The sequence below is a fragment of the Lactuca sativa genome, chromosome 8, assembly GCF_002870075.4.
Source record: "Lactuca sativa cultivar Salinas chromosome 8, Lsat_Salinas_v11, whole genome shotgun sequence".
Taxonomy (NCBI): Eukaryota; Viridiplantae; Streptophyta; class Magnoliopsida; order Asterales; family Asteraceae; genus Lactuca; species Lactuca sativa.
This window is the reverse complement of record NC_056630.2, coordinates 39,294,912-39,318,696: the sequence shown is the minus strand read 5'-3', so window position 1 is coordinate 39,318,696 and position 23,785 is coordinate 39,294,912. Positions and strand designations below refer to the sequence as shown.

Genomic DNA, 23,785 nt, shown 5'->3' with positions numbered 1-23,785 from the left:
ATCTAATTAATTGAGATAAGGTCCTTGGTTTTGGTTAGGTGATCGTTAAGATGATTTTCGGGACCGATATTTATTCATCTTGCATTCAGACTGAGAGGTGAGTTTTCCTCACTATAGCTGTGGGTCGAAGGCAACCAATATCGACCCACTAGATTATATATCTTAGGAATGAGAAGTTTATCCCAAATCCCGATCCCGTACCGGTACCATACCAGAACCGGTACCGAACTGTACCGAATTTAAAAATATGGGATGGTACTTGGTACTCCAAATACACAAAATTCGGGATTCGATACCGCCAGTACCGGTACTAGTACCGAAAACCGGTACCATTCCCGGTACCGATACCGGTGATTTTAATATGGTTCGGTACTCGGGATTAACTTTTGATCGAATTCGTTTCAGGAAATCGGGATCGCTACAGGTCGGTACCGGTTCCATCTTACGCTCATCCCTAATATATCTTAGTCAGGATAGTGATATGATAGTTTGTAGTTGTCCAGTAAATTTGTGTGATTATTTGTATTTATTGGCATTATGTTTATGTTTATCTGTTATATATGTCGACATGTCGTGTTGGGTTGAGGCGGTCATGCTTTGTATTGTAGGCCAAGACACCCGGGGATAAACATATAGGCTATAGGCTCTACGAGGCGGACCAGTCAGGCCGGCGGCCCGTGGAGCAGTCCGGATAGGTTGTAGGCCCTGTGAGGTGGTCCAGTCATTCTGAAGGCTCATAGAGCGATCCAGATAGGTTGTAGGCCCTGCTAGGTGGTCCATTCAAGCTGGTTGCTCATACTGGATGATTGTTTGTTATGTAGTTTGTTGGTACTTTAGGGGAACTCACTAAGCTTTGTCTTACAGTTTTAGTTTATCATTTCATGTACTTCATAGAATCGTGGGAAGGCAAAGGTGTAATCGTACACAACTTCCTGTTTTTGTGTCTCCGAGTCTTGGAAAAAACTCTGATCTGAAATAATGCTTTTGAAACAATGACTCTTTTGTAAACAATATTGATTCATGGTTGGTTTTTGAAATTTTGAAATTTCTATTGATTTTTAGAGTGTTACATGTTGGTATCAGAGCCTTGGTTTGAGATAAATGGATGAACATTCGTGTGAATCCAAACTCAATCTAGGGAACTGTAAAGGTTTTAAACTGATTTTCAAATTCTTTTCAAAAGTAAATAGGGAAGGATGCGATGTGTACGATTAGCCGGAGCAAGAAATTATACCCTAAGTTACATACACTGTTATTTGATATTATGTTATGTTAGAACAACATGCTAGTGATAGGCTAGAGATCTTCAGGATTTGCATGATAGAATTGTCTGATAATTTATGCTTGATAGCCTAGGATTCTTTCTTAAATGGAATTGACATCATTATTGTAGTTGCTTAGTGTATGCATTATAGTTGTACATAACTAAGATTCTATAGCCTAAGAATGTTTGTTTTTGCCTTATTTCTTGTTCTTGTTTGATGAAGGGCTTAGGGTAGAATCAGGTATTCGATTGTGTATAGGATTCAGTGTTATGTATGATTAGCATACACGAGTGTTGTAGGGTTGGTGGAAGTTTCATGGATGGGTTTTGTGGGAGCAGTCGGCCAGTTGAGGAATGTCTAGCCTTTCTCTGACAAGTGAGAATACGATGTATGCATATTTTAGTGTTTGTTGATAGGGTCGTTGTGACGATCTTCTGAGACAAATATGGGTAGGTGCGGTAGGTAGTATGAGCACATACTACTGGAAGCACAGGACCCATACGCGTAGCAGGGAAGTCATAGCCCCTAGGGTTTGTTGTTTAGAATAGATCATATGGTATGAAATGCTCTTCATCTAGTATTTTCTGGTTTATTTTCAGTATGATGGTCATGAGGAGATTTAAGACAGGAGTTGGGTCGAGTGGCCAGGATAGGTCGGGGATGTCTGATGATGAGATTAGGGCATTGATTTCTTTTGAGGTTGTGACTGTTATCCGGGGGTACATACCAGAGTTATTTGGGTGTATCAAGACCTACATTATTGAGTACTTTGACGACCAATGTGCTGCTCTTACTGAGGCTATTGTTGCTACAGCTACCACGACCGTTAGGGTTCGTGGAGAGAGAGCTTTCTAGTACTGAGACTTCGATAATACGAATCCCCCGGTGTTTGATGGGGTTCAGGATCCAATCATTACTATGAGATGGTTGTCCGATGTTGATGCATGTTTCTTTACTTGCTCATGTCTAGTTGACCAGAAGGTCCAGTCATGCCGAAGGCTCTACAAGGTAAAGGCATGATCGTACACAACTTCTTGTTCTTATGTCTCCGGGTCTTGGGAAAAATTCTGATTTGAAATAATGCTTTTGAAACAATGACACTTTTGTAAACAATATTGATTCATGGTTGGTTTTGAAATTTTTAAATATATTTTGATTTTTAGAGTGTTACACATACTCACATCCCTCAAACGTATACCTCCGACAACCACCGTTGTGGACCTAGGTCAAGGTTCGATTTGTAAATAGAGAGAAATCAAGCTTCGATTTGGAACCTAAGTAAATGAAGAAGAAAGGTGGGGGGGGGGGGTATCAACTCCGATTTTTTTTTTTTATTTTTGAAAGTCTTCATCTTCGTCACCACCTATTCGCTTGGAAAGCTTCGTCTTCTTTAAAGCTCACAGATCTAGAGGACAACGTGCACCATTTTGTCTCAGAGTTGAGTTTTTGTGAACCTTCATCATCTCAGGGTTTTGAACGCCGCTGCCTTCATCGTCTCCAAGTTCCAATAAAAGGGTTTTGATTTGTCGCCTTCATCGTCTCTAGGTTTCAATTGTTATGGCCTTCATCATCTCTAAGTTCCAATCTAAGTGTTCTAGTGGTAGTCGACTGGTGGTGGTTCTTGAGCTATTGGTGGTGGTAGGTGGAGGTACCGGAGGATAAAGAGAGGATAAGGAAGAAAGAGAGAGAGAGAGAGAGAGAGAGAGAGAGAGAGAGAGAGAGAGAGGAGAGGGGGAGAGGGGGGAGAGAGAAAAAAAAGAGGAAAGAGAGAGAGAGGGAGAGAGAGAGAAAGAGAGAGAGAGAGAGAGAGAGAGAGAGAGAGAGAGAAAGAAAGAAAGAAAGAAAGAAAGAGAAAGAGATGGAGATGGAGAGAGCGGTGGATGGTGGATAGATATTACGGGTGAACGGAAGTGGCTGATGGTTGGAAGTGACTCTAGTTGGAAATGGTTGATGACTAAATAGGTTGGAACCAATTTAAAGGAGGATGTTTTCTTTTTTTTAAAAATATAATTAATAAAAAAAATAGTAGATAAATTATAATAATTGAAAAATAAATGAAAAGGAAAAAAAAATGTAAGATAGTTATTTTAAGTTTGTGAGGGACGTAAGGTGCACCTTATAACGACATGAGTGATGGTTTAAATTAATTTTTGAAAATAAGGACCAAACGTGTGTTTTGACATATAAATGATGGACGATTGTAATTTACCTTTCCTTTTTTTTAACAACTAAGAATGTTTTTTTTAAAGCTCTTTTAAAACTTAGGATTGTTTTTAACTTTTTGTCGTTTTGTTCATTTATCCAAAACCAACTTTTCAAAAAACAAAATCATTTGAATTCAAATTCATAACTATTTTTTACAATTTAAGAATGTTTTTATAAAGCTTTTTAACGACATGGCAATTTTTTATATAGGTTAAGACCATCCACATCAGTGTAATGTCACTAATCTTTCAATTGTATCATATTAGCTTTACAATTACTATTCACATCAGTGTAATAACACTTATCTTTCAAAAGTGGTCCCCACTGCCAAATCTACAATTATTTAATTAACCAAAAGAATTCTTAATATATAATATATTAATTTATAATTTAAGAAATAAAATATATAATATAATAAAAGTTTTTTATTTATATATATATATATATATATATATATATATATATATATATATATATATATATATATATATATATATATATATATATATATGAGTGTGTGGAATATGTATTATATATAATATATAAATAATAAGAATAGAATATTAATGTTTCATTTGCAAGCTTTGCAACTGTTGCAAGAGATTGGTCTACGTGGACTTTGATTTTCATTTGCAAAACCAATTTGCAAGCCGATGTGGGTGCTCCATATCAGTGCAAGACCAATTTGTAAGCCGATTTGATTTTCATTTGCAAGACCAATTTGCAAGCCTAAGGTCATCCACATCAGCGCAATGTCACTAATCTTTCAATTGTCACACATCAGCTTTGTAATGACTACTTACATCAGTGAAATAACACTCATCTTTCGAAAGTGGTCCCCACTGCCACATCTACAGTTACTTTATATATATATATATATATATATATATATATATATATATATATATATATATATATATATATATATATATATATATATATATATATATATATATATATATATAAAGTAGCATAATAATATTAATATTTGCCGGTTATAGTTTAAAAGTTTTATTCGTTTAGAATATTTAAAGATGCAAATCAATATATTTTTTGAAGTTACATTATAAATTATCGTTATTCAAAAGTTCAACAATAATATACCGCAGGTTGTGGTTAAACTAAAATATAAATTTTAAGAATAATATACAGTTATTCAAGTTCTCTACTGAATCCTAGAAAAAAAAAATTATTTAAGAATAGAAATATAAATAGTAAATAATTAAATATTAAAATCATTCAAATATATCATCAAAAAAAAACAGTTATTAAGGTTTCGTGTTTTTAAACTTTGCGTCTGATAAATAAGAAAATATAGTTTTAGTAAGTTTCTTTTTTATTTATTTAGAATGTTATTTAATCTAATTATGATAAAAGTAAAAACAAAACAAAGAAAAATATTATAAATACATTATTTTTTAAAAAATTAATGATATTTATTAAATAAAACAAATACAAATATAATTAATGTAATAATTGTGATAATTAATCTAGTTTTAATAAGTTATATTAAATCAGTTTAATAATTAGAATAAAAATAATAATAAATTATATAAAAGAAAAAAATATATTTTAAAATAGATTGATTATATTAGTTCAGAAAGCCTAATAATAAAAAACTCCAAAGAAGATTTTTTTAGCACCATCCTTTTTAAATGTTTCTTGTAAAAACATCAATCAAGAAGAATTAATTTACGTGAATATAGTTTTTTTTAAATATTTTGGGTGATTGGAAATTTGGAATTACATGGAATACATCTTTGCATTATTAGTGTATGTATAAGTATAACCCCAATAGTTTTATATAGCGTTTATTAGTTATTTAGCCCATGTATGTTTGTGGCCCATTTATGTTTTGTAAATCGGTATATATTTTCATATTTGAATGCAAAGGCAATCATCACATTTTCATGGTATCAGATGTTTAAAATCCCAATTTGACATACACTAACAATTACAATAAAGAGCAACTACGTTTCATCTTCGTTACATATTGCGAAAATGTAGAAATATTAAAGGTACGTACAAAGTCGTTGAGTAGACGGGCTACGTTTACTTTATTTGTTGCATCTACGACCACTTTAATGATTTTGAATAGCTGGAAAATCAAGATTTACAGTGAAATGACTAAGGTGTTGTTTGTTTTTTGGAAAAAACCTCTTCAGACCTCTTATTGTTGTGCGGCGCAGTACACGCGCAGCATTTTTCATCTCGCAGCTGTTTGTTTTTTAGAAGTCTTCAGAGTCAAAAACCTTTGTGCGTGCTCTGTGAGGCGCAGCACTTGTACTGCCTCTTCCAACCTCTTCCAGCCTCTTCTTCTTTTTTTTTTTTCTTGCTGAATTTTTTCTTATATGTTGTTGAAAATTTATTTCACTTTTTATTTTTCATTTTTTTTTGTTTATTCTTGTTGATTTTTTTTCGTTTTTTTATATTGAATAATGATAATTTTTGATGAAATATTATTATTTTTTTACTAAATATCTTTATTTTTTTTGTTGAAATATCATTATTTTTTACTGAATTATTATTAATTTTTGCCGGAATGTTATACATTATAAAAAATTTCGTATTTAAAAATTATTTTTGATTTATAAAATTAGTTTATTTTAATTTTTTAATATCTGCAGCAGTAAGCAGATGTTAAAAAAAACAAACATGTTTCTTATTACAGTCTGCAGCCGTTTGGTCCACCTCTTCTATTACAGAGGGTTGCAAAGGTGGTCCGCAGACTTCATGAATTTTTGCTTCAGAAAATCAAACAGCACCTAAATAACCTAAATACTTATTTGAAACATTTTGTTCATTTGTTCAAATGTGATAAGCCATAAGTAATGTTACCATAAATTATTACGATAACAAATAACATAGAAAAACATTCATTACTACGATAGCTTAGATACAAAATAGTAATATCTTAAAAGTCATGAATCTGACTCATTTTTCTGAAGAAAACTACCATTTCTTGATTCATATTACAAGATCACCACAATCAAAATTAGCCATCTTAAGAAAAGCACTTGGTGTATATTTAGAAAACCACACTTTCCTCAAGAAACTCATCATCATACCCTTACTCTCTTGCATAAACCCCACACAATAAGCAACACTAATCAAACTAAAACTTCTCCACCTTCTTTCCTTTCCATATTTCTTCAAACCCTTTTCAATCCTCTCAAACTCATCATCTTTTCCATCAACTTTTTTCAAAAGAGCCTCCCCAATACACCTTCCAAGAACTACCGAATCTTCTAACGATGAACACCCACCTTGACCTATATCAGGAGTCATCGGATGAAGGGCATCCCCAGCTACACAAACATTGTCTTTCACTATGTCTCCAAATAAAACATTCCATGGTAATCTGAACTTTAATGGCGACAAAGATATGCTAGTTATCAATGTTCTTTCCACCACATCTTGTGCTTCTTGAGGCATCTTGTTGATTCGGCTCAATACAAATTGCTTCATTTTTATAGGGTTTTCATACCAATCTTCTTCATCTATAACAAAAAAGTGATTCTTGAGCCTTGACTTTGAATATAAGTATATATAATATGTTTTATAAATTATATTCAAAAACGACTTACAAGATGGAACTTGAGATGGGGTGAAGGTGCAAAACCAGTAGACAGTCTTGTCATCAACGGGAAGAAAACCATAGCGAACACCACCTCCAAAGTTGACATGAAACATAGGGTCAAAACCCGACCCGTTTGGGAACTCAACCAAGCCCCGAATAGCTGACCTCCCGACACTCACGGGTGACCCGAGACCCAACCATTTTGAAACCACTGAGTTAACTCCATCGCATCCAATCAACACCTACAATGATACATTAATGAATGAGAGAGATATATATACGACATCTATAATTCATCAAAGTAAAACCGTTTAAAGAGACACTTACTTTGGTTTTGAGAATGGTGCCATCGGCTAAGTGCACGAGCTTGAAGCGATGGAGTTCATCAATGGTGACGACCTTGGAAGAGTATCTAATGGTGCCTGGTGGAAGCTCCTTGACTAATGTTTCCATTAAATCCTTTCTCTTAACACATCGGCTTTCATAACCTTTGCTATAAATCAGGATTAATTTACAGTCACTATATACAGTTTATATATAGAAAGAAATACCACTCACATAAATAAATCTCTGAAAAAACGAAATGTGAAATGATTTGAATTGTGTCGTCATAATAATTATTATATATGAAACATGTTTACTCACAATTTTCCATCTTTGTCGAGAGCTTGCTGTGAAGTAAAAAGACCAGTATCAGGAGATGCGATCTTGAATCTGGAACAACAAAACTGAGTTAATTATAGAATTGCTGGAATAACCCTGGTTATAATGACTATTTTACCCTTTCATTTGGGTAGATTTTTGTCTGAGGGAATCTCCGATTCCAACTGCATCGAGTGCCTTCCAAGCATTGGTCCATAGTGTAAGGGCGAATCCGGTAATTCGCAAGCTCTCTGATGACTCCAACACCAAGCTCTTCAAACCCAATCTTGATGAAAGAAAAAGAAAAACAAGGTTAATATTTGAAGGGGAAATCTTGTTTATTGGGTCATAATTGATTCAAATACATGAATACTGTACAAGTAACTAAAGCACAAAGGAACGAGCTTTTATGAATTGCTTCAGTGGTGAGTGAGTGGGTTTTCCCGATGGTGGTGATTGGATGAGTTGCAGGGTACAAGTGAGTGAAGCGTGCAAAAGAGATGGTAGAATAGAATTTGAATACCTGTGAAGAGACAAGGCAGTAGTGAGACCAGCTAACCCAGCACCAACAATCACTATATCTTCATCTTCATAAACCTCCATCGTTGTTCTGTTGATTTCTGACTTTTTTTTTTTTTTTTTGTATTAGAGGAAAGCTGAATCATTTGAGGTGGAGGGCTGGAGGAGAATGTGTATGTGTTTCTGCCTTTATTTATATTACGAGACGTGACCAAATAGAACACTTCAGTCTCCTATTCAATTCAATAATACTATACTAGTATATGAATTATGATATGTGAGGTACCCGGCAGGCGGCGGCGGGTCCTCATTTTCTAGCATAATATGATACGTAACTCCAAGGCAATCAAAATAATAATAATAATAAGTACTTTTAGTTTCTAAAATATATCAATTTTAGTTTGATGTTAGGCAATACTACACTGGTTTTTATGATTTTATTTTCTTTGTATAGTTAGTCATTTAAAATTAATTTTAATACCATTTTATAGAATTTTTATAGTTTTCCTAATAAATTTTATTTAATAAAAATATTAAATAAAAAATCAAACAATATCTCACCCCACTTGTCCCTGTTCGCTTCCATTACCCTTTTCCCTTCTCCGTAATCATGGATGTCAGAAAATACAGTAGTACCATGCTCCTTCCGTCTAGAACAGTTCACTATTTAGATAAAACTGAATTATCCAATTGGACTATTTGGTTCGGATATTCGGATCTTTGGATTGGTTTTTAGCAAAACCGAATTATTATTTTGGATTTTGGATTGGTTTTGGTTTATAAAATAAAAACTGAATAGTCCAAAAAAACCGAATTGCAATTTATTATTTTGTTCTTTTTAATATATATCTTTAATAATTTATAAATTTACTAAATTATTCTTTTAGTATATTAAAATTTTTCATCTATTATAATACTTTAATATGTACTTCTTATAAAAAAATTGTCTATAAAGTCGTAAACTATAATATATTTTTCTTGATATAAGTTTTAGTTCACAACTAATTAAACAATATTTTTTTAGTTTATATTATAGAGTAAGTTAATACTAAAGTTATATATTTATTGAAATGTCTTGATTCTTGAAAACCGAATTGTAAAAAACCGATCCAACCAAATTATAATTTGGTTGGATCGGATCGGATTTGAATTTAGTTTGGACTATTTGGATCTACGTTTTAAAAACCGAAATTAATTTGGATTCACTTGATCGGATCGGATTAAACCAATCCATCCAAACGAACACCCCTACTCCCGCCCCTTCCTTTAACATTCTTCTATCCTTGACCCCAATAAGAAATCTTATAATCAAACTGCAACGACTAGATTGTAGTATTTCAACATTGTTTTAAAGTTGCTATTTTTTGAAAAGCACATGAACCATTCGAGTGACTTATTATTAATAAAAACATTACTAAAACAAGCTGAAAATAGAAAGTCGCATGCTTTAATTCAATAAATCATTCATGTCTTGTATAACACGCTTGTTTAAATGTTTAAATTTGTGCCTAACCCATGTATGATAGATATAAAACACAATTTTGAAATTCATAACACCAAACACAAATTTGCAAAATCCATACACAGAAACACAAGACATCTTCATGTCGTGTCAATCGTCTCATGTGTCGAGACGTGGAAATAGGCAAAAACATTGGCTTTGGCTAGGAAGATGCTACACAAAAGTAGACCGGTTTGGACCCAACTATAAACATTATACCAACAAGTTCATTCAAGAAAACACATCACAATAAATTCATAATGTATCATTTTTTTTTTCTTTTTATAGCTCAATATTTGGTGATTTCTTAAACCTTTTAAAATTCATGTTTAAAACTCAGTTACCTTCTATTTAAGGTAGTGATAAACGATTAAATTTGAAAACACACAATCAACTTACCTTGTGTTATTTTAGATTATGTGAGGTTAAAAATACTATTTGGCAAATCAAGAGTCTTAATACTAGAAAATCAAACACATGAACTATAAATCCTACAGCCAAAACTCAAGAACAAAAATTACAATAAAAATTGAAAAAATCAAATAACAATAAAAAAAAAAGGTACTAAAACTTAGTCTACACTTTTGGTACAAACTCATTTCCTAAGTCAAATTATCCCAAACTTTTAATAAAAAAAAATTCAAAAACCAAACATAGAAATGCCAGGCATCATCATCATCCAAACACATGATAAAAAAAAACATAGCCACCTTTTTTTTAATCACCACCACCAACACCTGCACCTTGATTTGGCCTGTTTGACCTGAACCCACGTCCCCTGCCACGTGTCCCCCTCCCACGACCACGCCCTGTTCCACCCAAATACATCAACCATAGTAATTTACATGTTTAGTCATTGAGTTTCAATAGATTTTTCAATTTGGGACAAAAACTGTAACTTTAACAAAACTCAGGGTCAGAAAGGGTAAATTGTCACAACTTTTTTAACATACCTCGAAATTCTTGATTGTAGCCTCCAACATCTTGTTGATTATCCATATAAGCATTATTATTATTATTATTGATATCATTATTATTATTATTGTAACCACCACCCCTTCCACGACCACGGAAATTACGTCCTCTACCCCTGGGAGACTCTTGATTGTTGTACCCACCAAAATCTTGTTGGTTGTTTTCCATGTAAGGGCCATTGTTGTAGCCACCCCTTCCACGCCCACGGAAATTACGACCCCTACCCCTTGGAGACTCTTGGTTGTTGTACCCTCCTACTTCCTGTTGAGTGTCCATGTAAGGGGCATTATTGTAATTTCCCCTTCCACGCCCACGGAACCCACGTCCCCTTCCCCTTCCCCTACCCCTGGGAGGATACCCACCGGGACCATCCCAACCCCCATCATCATACTCATCTGGCCCATAACCATTTCCTGTTTATCATTTAACAAAAACAAGAAATAGCAATTTACTTTATAATCTTTCAACAAATATTTTTTAAAAAAAATATATTATTTATTTTTTACCTGGTGCAGGTCTAGAACGCCCTCTCCCCCTTCCACCACGACCTCTGCCTCTTGCAGTTGGTGATCCTTCTATTAAAAAAAATCAAAATATAAAATTTATAAAAAGTTGATAAATTTATGACGTGTGTAGAGTATTTAATATTTAATGTATTATAAATTTATACCTCCATCATATTCAAATTCAGTTGCCACCTTGACCTGGTCAGCTGGCAATGGTGGTTGGTATCTGAAAAAAGGTTAACCACATAAGTTTTAAGGAATAATTTATAAAAAATGATAATGCAAAAGGAAAAAAGAAAAATGAATTGTAAACAAACTCACCCGATAGATGATGTATTCAGCTCTTTCTTAGAGAGAGTTATGGTGATCATTGAAACATGTCTTGTGGTCTCGAGACTGTAAAAAGAAAAAAGTTAATAAATTTATGAAATGTGGAGAAGTGGAATATTGAAAGTGTGTTTTTCAAGAAGTGGGAATGTTATCTTACGGAAGTAATCCTTCCTCTAAAGGTTCCCAGGTGTCAGTTATGTCTGTGGATCCAATGGATGTATTTTGATGAAGCCCAACAATTCGCCTCTAAAAATATATGATGAAAGAAGATAGTGATAAATAGTAAAAATTTGGAGAATGTAATATAAGTGTGGAGATAAAAAAAAAAAAAAGAGCAAACCTTTATCAATTCCACAATAGTAACAGTCTTGTTGATGGCTCTTCCCATTGCTTTAAATACAATCTCTGATGATCCTTTTTCCTGGAAAGCAAATAAATAAAAAGATTTAAGTTCATAGTAATTAGTAAGTGCTATTTACATACACCACAGTTTATAAAACTTGAAAAAGATGAAGATATTAGTTTAACATTCATGAAGAGTTTATACCTGAAGCAATGTCATTGCATAGGTGATATAGCTTCGCATCCTTCCCTGGCTAGTAATTCGGATCTCATTCTCATCAATTGGTTGCTCTGCTCTAGGCTTCTCAACCTTCTGATAACGATCCATCCTTCAAGATGAAACATTTACAGACATTAAACACAAAATAGAACAAGTCGGGTTTCAAAGAAACACACAAGATGATATTATCCATTTAGGGGTAACGAAGAATTAGATAAAGCATCTCCAAATCACCAGATTAACAGAAGCACCATAAAATCTAGGGTTTTCTCAACAACTATAAAACGGTCAAAGAATAGATAATAGTTAGGTAAAGCACACAGCAAACAATTGATTGTTGATAAATCTTAGGAGCAAACATATACATCGACAAAAAATTGAGTCTTTTAACTTTTACATAAAGTAAAAATTGCAGTTAATGAAGTTTGTAATTAGTATAGATATGTACAGATACGATCAGCACGAGTAATGAAACATCAGAATTACATTCCTCCAATTTATAATTACATACAGCATAACCGCAAAAACTAGGGTTTTCAGTATTCTCATACACCAAAATAAAAAAATTAGAAACAAAACACAATCAAAGGGAAAATCAACGACTAATTGTTGCCAAAACAAACCGAAAGACAAATAATTTAGAGGATTGAATCTATTAAGTTGAATGAAAACAATATAAATCAGTAATCAGCGCTTACTTGTCAGATATTCGAGATTAAATCATCAACGGTTACCTTTTGTTTGTTGGACGATTTGGATAAGACAGTACAGCTCCTTCCTAATGAAGAGCCCTCTTCTCCGGCTTCAATTTTCTTCGTTTAAGCCCTAAAACCGTATGGCTGTGGAGTTTTCTGTATTTATATTACCTGTGCCCTAAACTCTTATCTAAACCGTTGAACCGGGGTCGGTTATCTTGTAACTTTGGGCCGAGCTTTGATCAGAAAACTTGGACCGGGCCAAATTCTAATGGAAAATGGGTTAGCATTGAGCCCAAATCTGTGTAGTTTATTTTCTTATCAATAGTTAGGTTCCATAATTTCATTTCTGGTTTTTGGATTTAAAATAGTCTATTACAAATTAAAAAATTAATAGATTGTGTATTATGAGGGAGAGAAGTAGGGAACTTGGAACTAAATTGTAAGGGTGTTGATTCGGAAAGTCGTATTGTGTTATTATATGACAAGACATATGGTGGTTTTTTTTATATAACACAAGTACGACATGAAAATATACTAGTAATTTTTTTTAATTAACACGAGACACAACAAATATAGCATAAATTGATAATTACTTAATTTAGTTCATATTTACTCATAAAAACACAATAAATACATGTTAATATTTTGTCAATTCATGTTGGATTTTGAAAACGAACATGACACAACGTGACATCGTTTTTTTACTTCCAATATAAACACGAATTTGAATTTCAGTTTTGTTTCATGGCGTGTATTTTTGTCGTGTTATCGATTGACATCCCTAATGAACTATAACCATTAAAGTAAATTGATAATGTCGTTGGATTTGGATTGAAGAAAACATAGTAAGGTAGTATGTTAATATGATTGGTTAGGGGAAATTTCAAAAACTATTTGGTGATGCATAAAAATACTAATGACATAGTTCATTAGGTCAAACTTTCAGGGAAACCGACAAATACTGAAATGGGAAGGGGTGACACATCAAACGTCCTGACCCGTTTTATGCTTTATGTTTTGCTTATGTCTAGAGTCGGATCCATTCCTTTGATCTCCTTAGCTTTCATATTTTATATAAGGATACTCAAGGAGCTTTTGGAGGTAAGAATGATGAGTTGACCCATAAAGGGTATACTGTTCTTTTGATTATAAGATCCAATTTTGGGATGTTTCTGATTTTGGGTTAGCGGGTCGTGATTTGATCGAATAAGGGTCTTGTGCTTCAAGGGAATACAGTTTAGACCCTATTAGATGTTGATCATATTGGTTAAGTGACTTAGCCCCTTGAATTGTGCCCTGGAGCCAAAGGGTAAAATGGGAAAAAGCGATATTTTTGACTTCTTGCATGAATTAATGAATTTAGTTCGGTATTTTAGGAACTCACTAAGTTTTGGCTTATAGTTGTGGATTAAATGTTTTTCAAATATTATCAGTTCGTGGGGATGTGAAAACATGACTGTACACGCTCATCTGTAGTTTAATGATTTGAGATTTCATAACACTTTTCTTTATAACTCTAATTTTGAACTACAATTTGCAAATAAAGGGTCTTTCCTTGAATATGTCGTATGAAATATGTGTTTAAAAACAAAAAAATTATTCTGAAAATTGGGAGATTACACTGACAACATTATGATGACGATTTTAGGTGGTTGACTTGGAAACATAATACTTGAAGAAATATAGTCAAATAAGGAAAAGTATGGTATTTTTATCGTTGGATCGAGGGTGAGTTACAGGGAACACACACCCCCAATCTTGCTTTTGTGATTTTATAAGTTTTGTTGGTTTTCATTATATGATATTCTATGTAAGCATTGTTTGTTATATGAACTATATGTGCATTCATGAAATGAAATTTTTGGAAATGATTTGATTTTAAAAGCAAAAAGGTTATATTTTTGGAATTGATATAAGCATCTTACTTATGCATATCATGATAGGATGGGTTAGGAGTAGATTTTAGATAACTGTAAGACCCGTTTTCTAGGATAGATCAATTTAGGGTTTCAGGGAGTCAAAAGGTCGAATTTTGGAGGAAATGGGGTCTCACGACGTGACCTTTGACTGATCATGACGTGAGGAGAGTTAATATGTAAATCTTGTTGCAGATTGATCTCACGACGTAAGGCATAGAGGCTCACGACGTGAGAACTAATACAACACAAGCTTATGATCTTTAGGGTTTTCCTTCATATTTAATCCCCTCTAAACCCATTTTAAGGTTCGTTATCAGCCTCCACCCCCCCCCCTCCCCATCACCTCATAAAACTTTGGGATTCATTCCTTGCTTAATCCTTGGCCTTTTTTTTGGAGCATTTCTTGGTTTGAAGAAGAAGAAGAAGAAGAAGAAGAAGAAGAAGAAGGTGGTCTTTTGAAGAGGCATGCAAGGAATCATCATCATCACCACCTCACATTGTTTATGGACCCTTGTAAGTGTCAAAGCTTCCACCTTTATTGTTGTTTATGGTTAGATCTAAATCTTGTCCCACTTTTCTCCTTGGTTGAGAAAGTTTGAATGAATGAAAACCATGAAGTTGGCAACTTAATGGGTTATAAGGGTCTTTAGAGTGTCATGAAGTTCAGATATAGTGAATGGTTGGGTTTTGGAGCCTTACATGAAAGTTGGATGACCTTTTCTTCAATTTTGTCCCTAAGTGAGATCTAGACATGTATTGGACGTACATACCCATAAATCATTGACTTTTGAGTGTATTATGGAGTTATATGACCTTTTAGAAAGTTAGATTAAAAGGATTAATGGATTAAGGACTTAAATTGTTGGATATTTTGCTTCTGACTGTGCTTATGACGTGAGACATAGGGTCTCACGACGTGAGGATTGAATGACCTCGTTTCTGTTAAGCTTCTTGGGGCTCACGGCATGACAGAAGGTTGCTTACGTCATGAGGTCAACTCCAGTGACTTTTCATGTCTGGGTTGGTTCAGTTGAGTCGAGATGAGTTAGAATCAGACCGAATGAGCTCTCACGATGTGACCAAGGGCCGGTCACGACGTAAGGCTGAATAGTTGACATTATGGGTTGTTGACTTTGACTTTAATAGTTGATTTTTGGCTTGGGTTGACTTTTGGTAAAATTTTATTTTTAGAAGGTATAGTTAGGGTTTACTTTGTGTATATTGATAGGAGGTGTTAAGCACCCATAATCTAGTTAAAGAGAAGTTAGTTGTGGTCGGCATAGTTTTGAGCTGAGTGTTAGTCGGCCTTCTGATTCAGGTGAGTCTCCTCACTGTACTCGGGGGTCGAAGCCACCAATGTTAGCTTACTGTTTTATGTTATATAGAAAGACCAGGGGGTGTCCCCTGACATTTGTATAAAAAACCTGGAGTGGGCAGTGATATGTGGAATGCTAATTGTCTTTGTGGTACTTGCATAGAAGACTAAGAGGTGGCTCTTGGTACTTGTCTGTAAGACCCAACGTTTTGGCCGCCGCCTTGGTAAGAAAAGACCATGATACACCTTATGGAATATAGGCAAGACTATGTTGGCACATAACAATCCCTATTGTATGTATGCTATGTGGTATTTTGGGAAAGTCACTGAGCTTTGTGCTTAAGGTTTCATGTTTATGGTTTTAGGTACTTTCGATACGAAACGGAAGGGCCCGACGTGATTGCACAACATCCCCTAGAGTTTTTTAGCATTGGCAATTTATGATCTTTACTTTGATGTTTAAATAATATATTCACTTTGATTGGTTTTGGACAACACGTTTGTATGGTTTATTGTTTTAAAAATGAAAATTTTACTATGAAATTTTGGGACGTTACAAAACCACTGAAGTACACAAGTTGAGGCTAGCTGCCCCTTGTGTGGCCTATATGGATAACCCTATTGCTTGTTTGTGCATATACGTGTAAAAGTTGGCAATTCAATCTATCATGAGCTCTTCATATCCAATCACCAAACCTTGTTGTTAGATGTTAGTGCAAAAGTTGGCAGTTTCGTCTAGCATGAGCTTTATTCATTTGACGTTTGTTAGTGAGTTGGACTTATGGGATTAACAAAGGGATGGGAGCAGTTGCATGTATTGCATTATACTTATTGTTATGAACTTGTTATACCCTTTGTATTTTGTGGGACTTATTGGTCCTCTGTTTTGAAATTAAAATGTATAAAGTGTATTTTTTTGGGCATATAAGACCCTTGATTTGATTTGGAGTTATATCCAACTGTTATGTTTACTTTGAACTAATATTGTTTGAAATCAAACTTTTGGGCATATAGCCCCGTTATTGATGTGGATTTCTAAACCATAAGTGTTCTTTGTGTTGTAAATTGTTTTTAGGCTTGGTTTGAGTACAATTGGGTTGTTATCCCTTACGCTAAATGAACCAATATCAGGTAACTCACTAGGCAATTATATTGTCCAACTTATTTTAATGTGAGTTTATATTGAAACCACAACTTTAGTTAAGGATTAGTTTTGACTTTTAGAAGATCACAAAATGTGTGGTGAGCTTGGATCATGATTTGATATGTTTATTGTTAACAACCTCGGTAGTTTTCAAACTTGAATTAAGTTTACTATTTTGGGACAAAAGTGTTATTCTACAAACTTAAATTCTAAATATTTTAGAAAAGCGTTAACAAATGATTTTTTAAGTACAATTTAAATAGACTCTCGCCATGAGTGTTACTAATAGAGGCGGGGTTTGGTAAGGACTAAGATACATACATAACAAAGAAGTGGATTGCATACAACAATAATTCATATATATATATATATATATATATATATATATATATATATATATATATATATATATATATATATATATATATATATATATATATATATATATATATATATATATATATAACTTGCCAGGTTGATATTGTTGGTTAAAAGTATAATCATAAATATATAGAATAAATACAAACTCATTAGCCAATCACATACAACACTAACTTACGTTAAACAAAAAGTAAGATGCAAAATTATGTTTGATAGTCGTAAAGTTTTAAAGGTTCTAGAAAAATAATTTAAAATTTCACATTTAACATCTCAAACTTGTATATAACCTAAAAAATGAGAAGGGACATGAATAAGAAAAGGCACAGATTACCTTATTTGGTTATTTTTCTTTGCCATGATGTTGATTGTTGATACTTGGGTATCATTAGTCAAAAGTCCTTACTCTTATAGTCCTTAGAAGGTGGAAATGGCTAAAACAAGGTTGTAACACTAACAAGACTATAACTCCAACTTTTATACATGTCAACCTATTCAAGGAATTCGACTTTTACCAAACTACCCACTCCTCCTAAATTAACTTTTCTCATAGCGTTTCGGAATTTTCATAAAAGTATAACTAGTTTCCAAGGTTCCTTGACAACATATCTCAAATGTCTTTAGTATCATTGTCACATGCGAAAGCATAAAAGTGACATTTAAAGTTCATGTCACGTAAGCCATGATCGTATTGTCTCTAAAATGTCCATCAATCGAATCCAAATTGATTGGACACCGTGCAACAAAATAAGCGCAATAAAATAAAAACATTACAAATACATATACAACCAAAATTTACAATTAAAGAAAAAAACTAACTTTTATAAAACTACAAGCCTTTTTACAACACATAATAAATCTTTTCAAACCGACCAAGCCAATTTATTTGACTTAGAAAGTGACCAAGTCAATTGTATCATATGAGATTATGCCAAGCTAATGTGTAAGTTAGTTTAAGATATCAAATGACCGAGGTAGATTGTGCTAAAAGCCAAAGTGTGTGTATAGTAATTGTGTTCAAACTTGATCCGGGCAAAGTCACTTGATGTTATGACTACTCATATAGAAATTGACCAAAATTAGTTCGAACTAACATGGTCACTTTGAACTAATTATAATTGTCATGTAATAATTATAATGTAATAATTATAATTATTGTTTAACCATCATTTCATAACATTTATACATTTTATGGGTATTATATGTATATATACTAATAGTATACCATGTTTTTGGGTCGATAAGATCTTGAACATTCATTCCATACAAAAACATGGCTAAATGATATATGTTTTCTTTGTCTAAACAATAAGTTGCCATTTGTTTGAACCATCCTACATACACAAATTGTTCGTGATACTCAATTATTATATAAACACATTAACCGAACAACATGCACACAAAATTTAGAAACATTGATCATCACACACCAAGTTTTTCCTCCCACTTTCAAGAAAACACATGTATATAGGGAGTAAATTTCAATAATTTGGAAAAAGAAAGCTTTCACTGTTATTTCCAATAAAGGTGAATAAAGTACGCGTAAGAAGGTGAGTCATGGGGAAAACATGATAAAATAAGATTTTGGAAGAGCAGAAATTTGCATAATGCAGAAGTTCAGGGACTAATTTTTAAATTTTCGAAATGATTACATAAACATTGATAGAAAAAGAAGAGAGAATTGTAGAAAAAGGTTAATGGTGGGTGTCCAAGAATAATATATTTTGGAAAATAAGCCGCTTTACCACCATTTTATTCAAAAGGTGTCATTTATTTCAACCCCTTTAAAACACAAATGCAACGATTACCGTAATTTTATGATTTTCAACTTATTATATATATAGATAAAAATAATTATTAGTATATTAACTTGTCTAAAAATTTATGTCATAGAGACAAAGACATTTTAAAAATAATTCCTAAACTAAAAGAAGTTCATTAAAAATATACTTTTTGTGTAGCTTCTTTTTATCTTTTATTAAAGTTAAAAAAGTAATATGTTTTTTTAAAGAAAAGTAACATATGAATATTTGTTTGAAGTTAAAGTGGGGGAATATTAAAAAAGCAAACTCCAAAATGAACGGCGCGTAACATACACACACATAAAATAAACTAACGGCTCACTGCATTTCTGCCGTTTTTTATTTCGATTTATGCTAACGGTAAAAGTCAACGCCGTTAGATCAAAAAAGAGACACAAAAGCATGGTGTTCTCGTGAGATTTCTTGTACCTCACGCTACACGTCACCGTTTTGCCAATTAGGTATTATATTATATTTTCAAATATGTAAAATTATTATTATTATTATTTCTTTTTATTATTATCCTTGAAAACGTGAAACGAATTCAAACCACAATTTTTTTTTGTTATAACTCATAAACACATACAATCTTTCTTGTTATTTTATTGAGAAAATTCTAGAAATGACAAAAAGAAGAGGTGGTTTAAAATAAATAACCAAGAATATTTTTTTTCCGAAAATAACCAAAAGATCCGCAGAGCATCCTCTACGGATCCATTAAAGGCTATGCGGATCTTCTACAACTCTGCGGAATCTTTGCTTTTTTATTTTTTATTTTTTATTTTTTTGCGTTCACTTTCATTTATTAATAATATATTTTTTTTAAATACACTAATACTTTATGTGATTATTATGTAAAGAAATCTACAAAAAAAAAAGTTAAAAATAATGAAATGTTTTATGTAATACGTCTGAGGAACCAAAACACCTATGCGGATCTTGAATTTTTGTTTTTTTTGTTTTTTCTATTTTTTGTTTTTGTTTATTAATATTATTTTTTTAATATACTAATACCTTATGTTTTATGTAAAAAATTTGACAAAAAAGGTCAAAAATAATGAACTTATGTTTAATATTAGTCCACAAAACTGTTTGGGAATCCACAAAACTGTTATCAGCGGATCAGTGTACACCTCTACGGATGAGTGTATGAATGTTGTATCAAATAAAACAAGGAAGTCTGTAACGACCCAATTTTCACGTCCAAAAATTTCGTTTTTAAAACATTACTTTAGAAAACATTAATAATTAAAAACATTGTTTGATCAAACCACATCACAACGTATACCATGTCTAAAAGCCAAATCATACAACCAATCGAAATATCATAGTATAAATCCCAGAGAAATCTCGTAAATGCGGAAACCAATGTGTGTGTATGATGTACCGCTACCGCGCCAGCTCCTTCCTCTTCGATGAAGAGGTACCTGAAACCAAAACTGTAAACTGTAATCACAAAGCTTAGTGAGTTCCCCTGTAATACCTCATACCATGTAGGCATATAACAAACAACATTCAGCTAGGAGTTACGGGCCACACCCACACTCGGGAAGATACGGGCCCTGCCCACACTTCGCTAGCCGGGAGATACGGGCATCGCCCACACTTGTGAAGATACGGGCCCTACCCACACTTCGCTAGCCGGGAGATACGGGCCTCGCCCACACTTGTGAAGATACGGGCCCTGCCCACATTTCGCTAGCCGGGAGATACGAGCCTCACCCACACTCTACTATCTGGGAGATACGGGCCTAGCCCACACTCCACTCTCGGAGAGATACGGGCCTTGCCCACACTCAACCGCTAACTCATAATATACAAGTATCACACAGACAACAAGTATAGACAACTCTATCATACCGACACATATATCATACTTGACTAAACCAAGAGATACGGGCTCGGCCCACACTCTAGTGCTAACATCTCGTCTACTCGGGTCGGCCTTGGTGCCTTAGACCCGTTCCTACTGTAAAGGAAACTCACCTCGAAATAGCTGCTGGTCTGTGTGGGAATTGACTGTCTGCTGCTGCTACTGCTCCGGAAATCCTCCGGCTATAATTCCCACAAAACACTCAATCAAACACCGCTAACTGACCCTCGGGTAAATTGACCATTTTACCCTTGATCAAGTTAAAAGTCAAAGCCAGAGTCATCTTTCAGTTGACCCGACTCGCCGAGTTGGCTCCCCAACTCGCCGAGTCCTTATCCAATCAACTGTCCTGCAACCCGTCTCTACTCTTCGAGTTGGGCGTTGACTCGACGAGTTCTCCTTCTAAGCTGATATCCAAGTCCTTCATCCTACTCGCCGAGTTGTATGAACAACTCGCCGAGTTCATCTTCATCCGATGAACAATTTATGCTGTGACTTGCCGAGCTGTATGAACAACTCGCCGAGTATGATCTTGATCTAAGAAGATTGCCTTGAACTCGCCGAGTCAGGGCGTTGACTCGCCGAGTTCCTTCATGGGTGAGTTCGGCTACCAACTCACCGAGTCCACCTAGGACTCACTAATTCAACTCGACACAACGAAAAAGTGACAAACTCGGAGACTCGCGACCAGACTCGCCGAGTCAGATGAGCGACTCGCCGAGTCTGCTTCATGCAAAAGCCATATACGCGATTTTGCTCGAATCCATTCCATGCCAATCATAGATCTGAGCTCCTAGGGCCTGGTTTACACGTAAAGTTTCCAACTTTACGTGTAGATCATCACCAATAAAGGTTCTAAGGCTTAAAGTGCACCAAAAGGGGTAGATCTAGGGCTTGTGTGCAATATGACTCCATAAAGGCAGTAGATCCAAGCTCCAGGGACTGAATGAGGTCTAGATCTAAAGGCTAACAACTTAATTCAACCAACAATGCACAACCAAGCTTGGGACATGGTTCAAGATGGACTTTAATGGAGTAATAAGCATAGAAACAGAGGGAAAACGAGTTATACCTCAAAGAAATTACTGAGAGAACACAGAAATACTTGGCTTCCTTCCCTTCCTCTTGATTTACTCCTCTTCTGTCTCAAAATCTTCAAGGAAAACACACTAATAAGCCTCAAACTCACAAGAACAAGGGCTATGACGTATGGAGGGCTTCTGAGGGTGAAGGGGGTGGAGTTGGGGCGCAAATGGTCGTTTAAATAGGGTGCAAACTCGTGGAAATTAGGGTTTCATCGGACAGCGCGGACTCGCCGAGTCCATAATATGGACTCGCCGAGTCGCCAACTTAACCGCATCCCAAGTCTTGTCTCTACTCGGCGAGTCGGGCCTCCAACTCGCCGAGTCCCAGGCCAATAATACAAAATACTCAGATAATCTTACATACCTGGAACCAGGTGCTACAAAGTCGCCATATTACCACTTCTTGGGTTCTTTCGTGTACTTATGCAGAAAACGGTTTTACAAACGGCGGATGGTTGCAGGTATTATTATGTTTATTTTTAAATTATATGATAAATGTCATATATAATAATATATGCTTGTTTTAACAGAAAAAAGTACAACAATACTTATGAAGTGGGCTGAAGATATGGTTAAAAAAAATAAAGAGGGGATTCAAGGATGGCCGGTATCCGGTGTTGACAGTACAACATATAAAGTGCATGACTTCAAAAGTGGTGACATAGTGAATTTGAGGGAAAAGACTTGTTCTTGCAGATATTGGCAACTAACTGGTTTGCCATGTGGTCATGTGATAATGGTTTTAACGCACTTGAAAATTGATCACTGTGGGCATATGGCTATAAATGCTTATAAAATCGAAACATATCGAAGAATGTATGAGCAAGCCGTATACCCTCTTTCAGAACTTAGTGATTGGGAGGTTCCGGATGACCTTATGGTTGTTAACCCTCTTATGATGGAAACACATCAAGTTGGTAGACCGAAAAACACCAATCGTATTCCCTCTCAAGGTGAGAAACCAAAAATAAGAAGGTGTAGTAGATGTCATAACACAACTCATAATGCAAGGACATGTAAGGAAATCGTTCCAAATAACCAAAGTAAAAGTAAAAAACGTACTGAGGTGTCATGGATTGGGACAAAAGTGAAAGAAGAGGAACCGACGCAAGCGACCGGAAACCAATGGCAGCATGAGCCAGAGAACCAATGGACGCAACATACCGAACAATAATGGCAGCAACAACTAGACAACCAATGGACACAACAGACCGAACAACGGTGACATCAACAACTAGACAACCAATGGACGTAAGGGATCGAATACCGACCACAGGAAGAGCCACAGAACCACTGGCAAGGTTGCACCGAGTACCAATGGCAACAACAGTTAAATAACCAATGGACGCATGCAACAGTAAATCTAGGGACACAAGCAACATAAAACCCATGGACGAAATACGAAAACAAATCAAAGTTTTTTGTGGTTCGATTTGAATGAATGAAGTTTATTTCATAGTATGTTTATTATGAAGGTTGTATGTTT

At 34.4% G+C, this 23,785-nt stretch overlaps 3 protein-coding genes across 3 annotated transcripts; 1 reads left to right on the top strand and 2 right to left on the bottom strand.

Annotated features, from left to right (window-relative positions):
- Positions 1–6,330: 6,330 nt before the first annotated feature.
- On the bottom strand, positions 6,331–8,391 carry LOC111914293 (monooxygenase 2). The gene is made up of 6 exons (XM_023910067.3): positions 8,216–8,391; positions 7,832–7,978; positions 7,696–7,764; positions 7,378–7,543; positions 7,058–7,292; positions 6,331–6,970 (listed from the first exon to the last, which is right to left on the bottom strand). Exons 1-6 carry the CDS (start codon positions 8,293–8,295, stop codon positions 6,438–6,440), a joined length of 1,230 nt encoding a protein of 409 aa, XP_023765835.1. The 5' UTR covers positions 8,296–8,391; the 3' UTR covers positions 6,331–6,437.
- Positions 8,392–10,171: 1,780 nt separating this feature from the next.
- On the bottom strand, positions 10,172–12,977 carry LOC111914294 (uncharacterized). Its single transcript, XM_023910068.3, has 9 exons — positions 12,820–12,977; positions 12,071–12,194; positions 11,864–11,944; positions 11,681–11,769; positions 11,515–11,589; positions 11,358–11,419; positions 11,194–11,262; positions 10,666–11,100; positions 10,172–10,521 (listed from the first exon to the last, which is right to left on the bottom strand). Exons 2-9 carry the CDS (start codon positions 12,191–12,193, stop codon positions 10,430–10,432), a joined length of 1,026 nt encoding a protein of 341 aa, XP_023765836.1. The 5' UTR covers position 12,194; positions 12,820–12,977; the 3' UTR covers positions 10,172–10,429.
- A 9,773-nt stretch (positions 12,978–22,750) lies between these two features.
- On the top strand, positions 22,751–23,473 carry LOC111914247 (uncharacterized). Its single transcript, XM_023910021.1, has 2 exons — positions 22,751–22,760; positions 22,830–23,473. The coding sequence occupies exons 1-2, from the start codon at positions 22,751–22,753 to the stop codon at positions 23,471–23,473; spliced, it is 654 nt and encodes a 217-aa protein (XP_023765789.1).
- Positions 23,474–23,785: the final 312 nt, after the last annotated feature.

Coding starts and splice junctions, on each gene's coding strand:
- LOC111914293 (XM_023910067.3), bottom strand. CDS start 8,295: ATGGAGGTTTATGAAGATGAAGATATAGTGATTGTTGGTGCTGGGTTA. Junction 7,765..7,831: donor AAATCTACCCAAATGAAAGG/GTAAAATAGTCA, acceptor TTGTTGTTCCAG/ATTCAAGATCGCATCTCCTG. Junction 7,544..7,695: donor CTCGACAAAGATGGAAAATT/GTGAGTAAACAT, acceptor CCTGATTTATAG/CAAAGGTTATGAAAGCCGAT.
- LOC111914294 (XM_023910068.3), bottom strand. CDS start 12,193: ATGGATCGTTATCAGAAGGTTGAGAAGCCTAGAGCAGAGCAACCAATT. Junction 11,945..12,070: donor ATGCAATGACATTGCTTCAG/GTATAAACTCTT, acceptor TTTGCTTTCCAG/GAAAAAGGATCATCAGAGAT. Junction 11,770..11,863: donor CTATTGTGGAATTGATAAAG/GTTTGCTCTTTT, acceptor ATATATTTTTAG/AGGCGAATTGTTGGGCTTCA.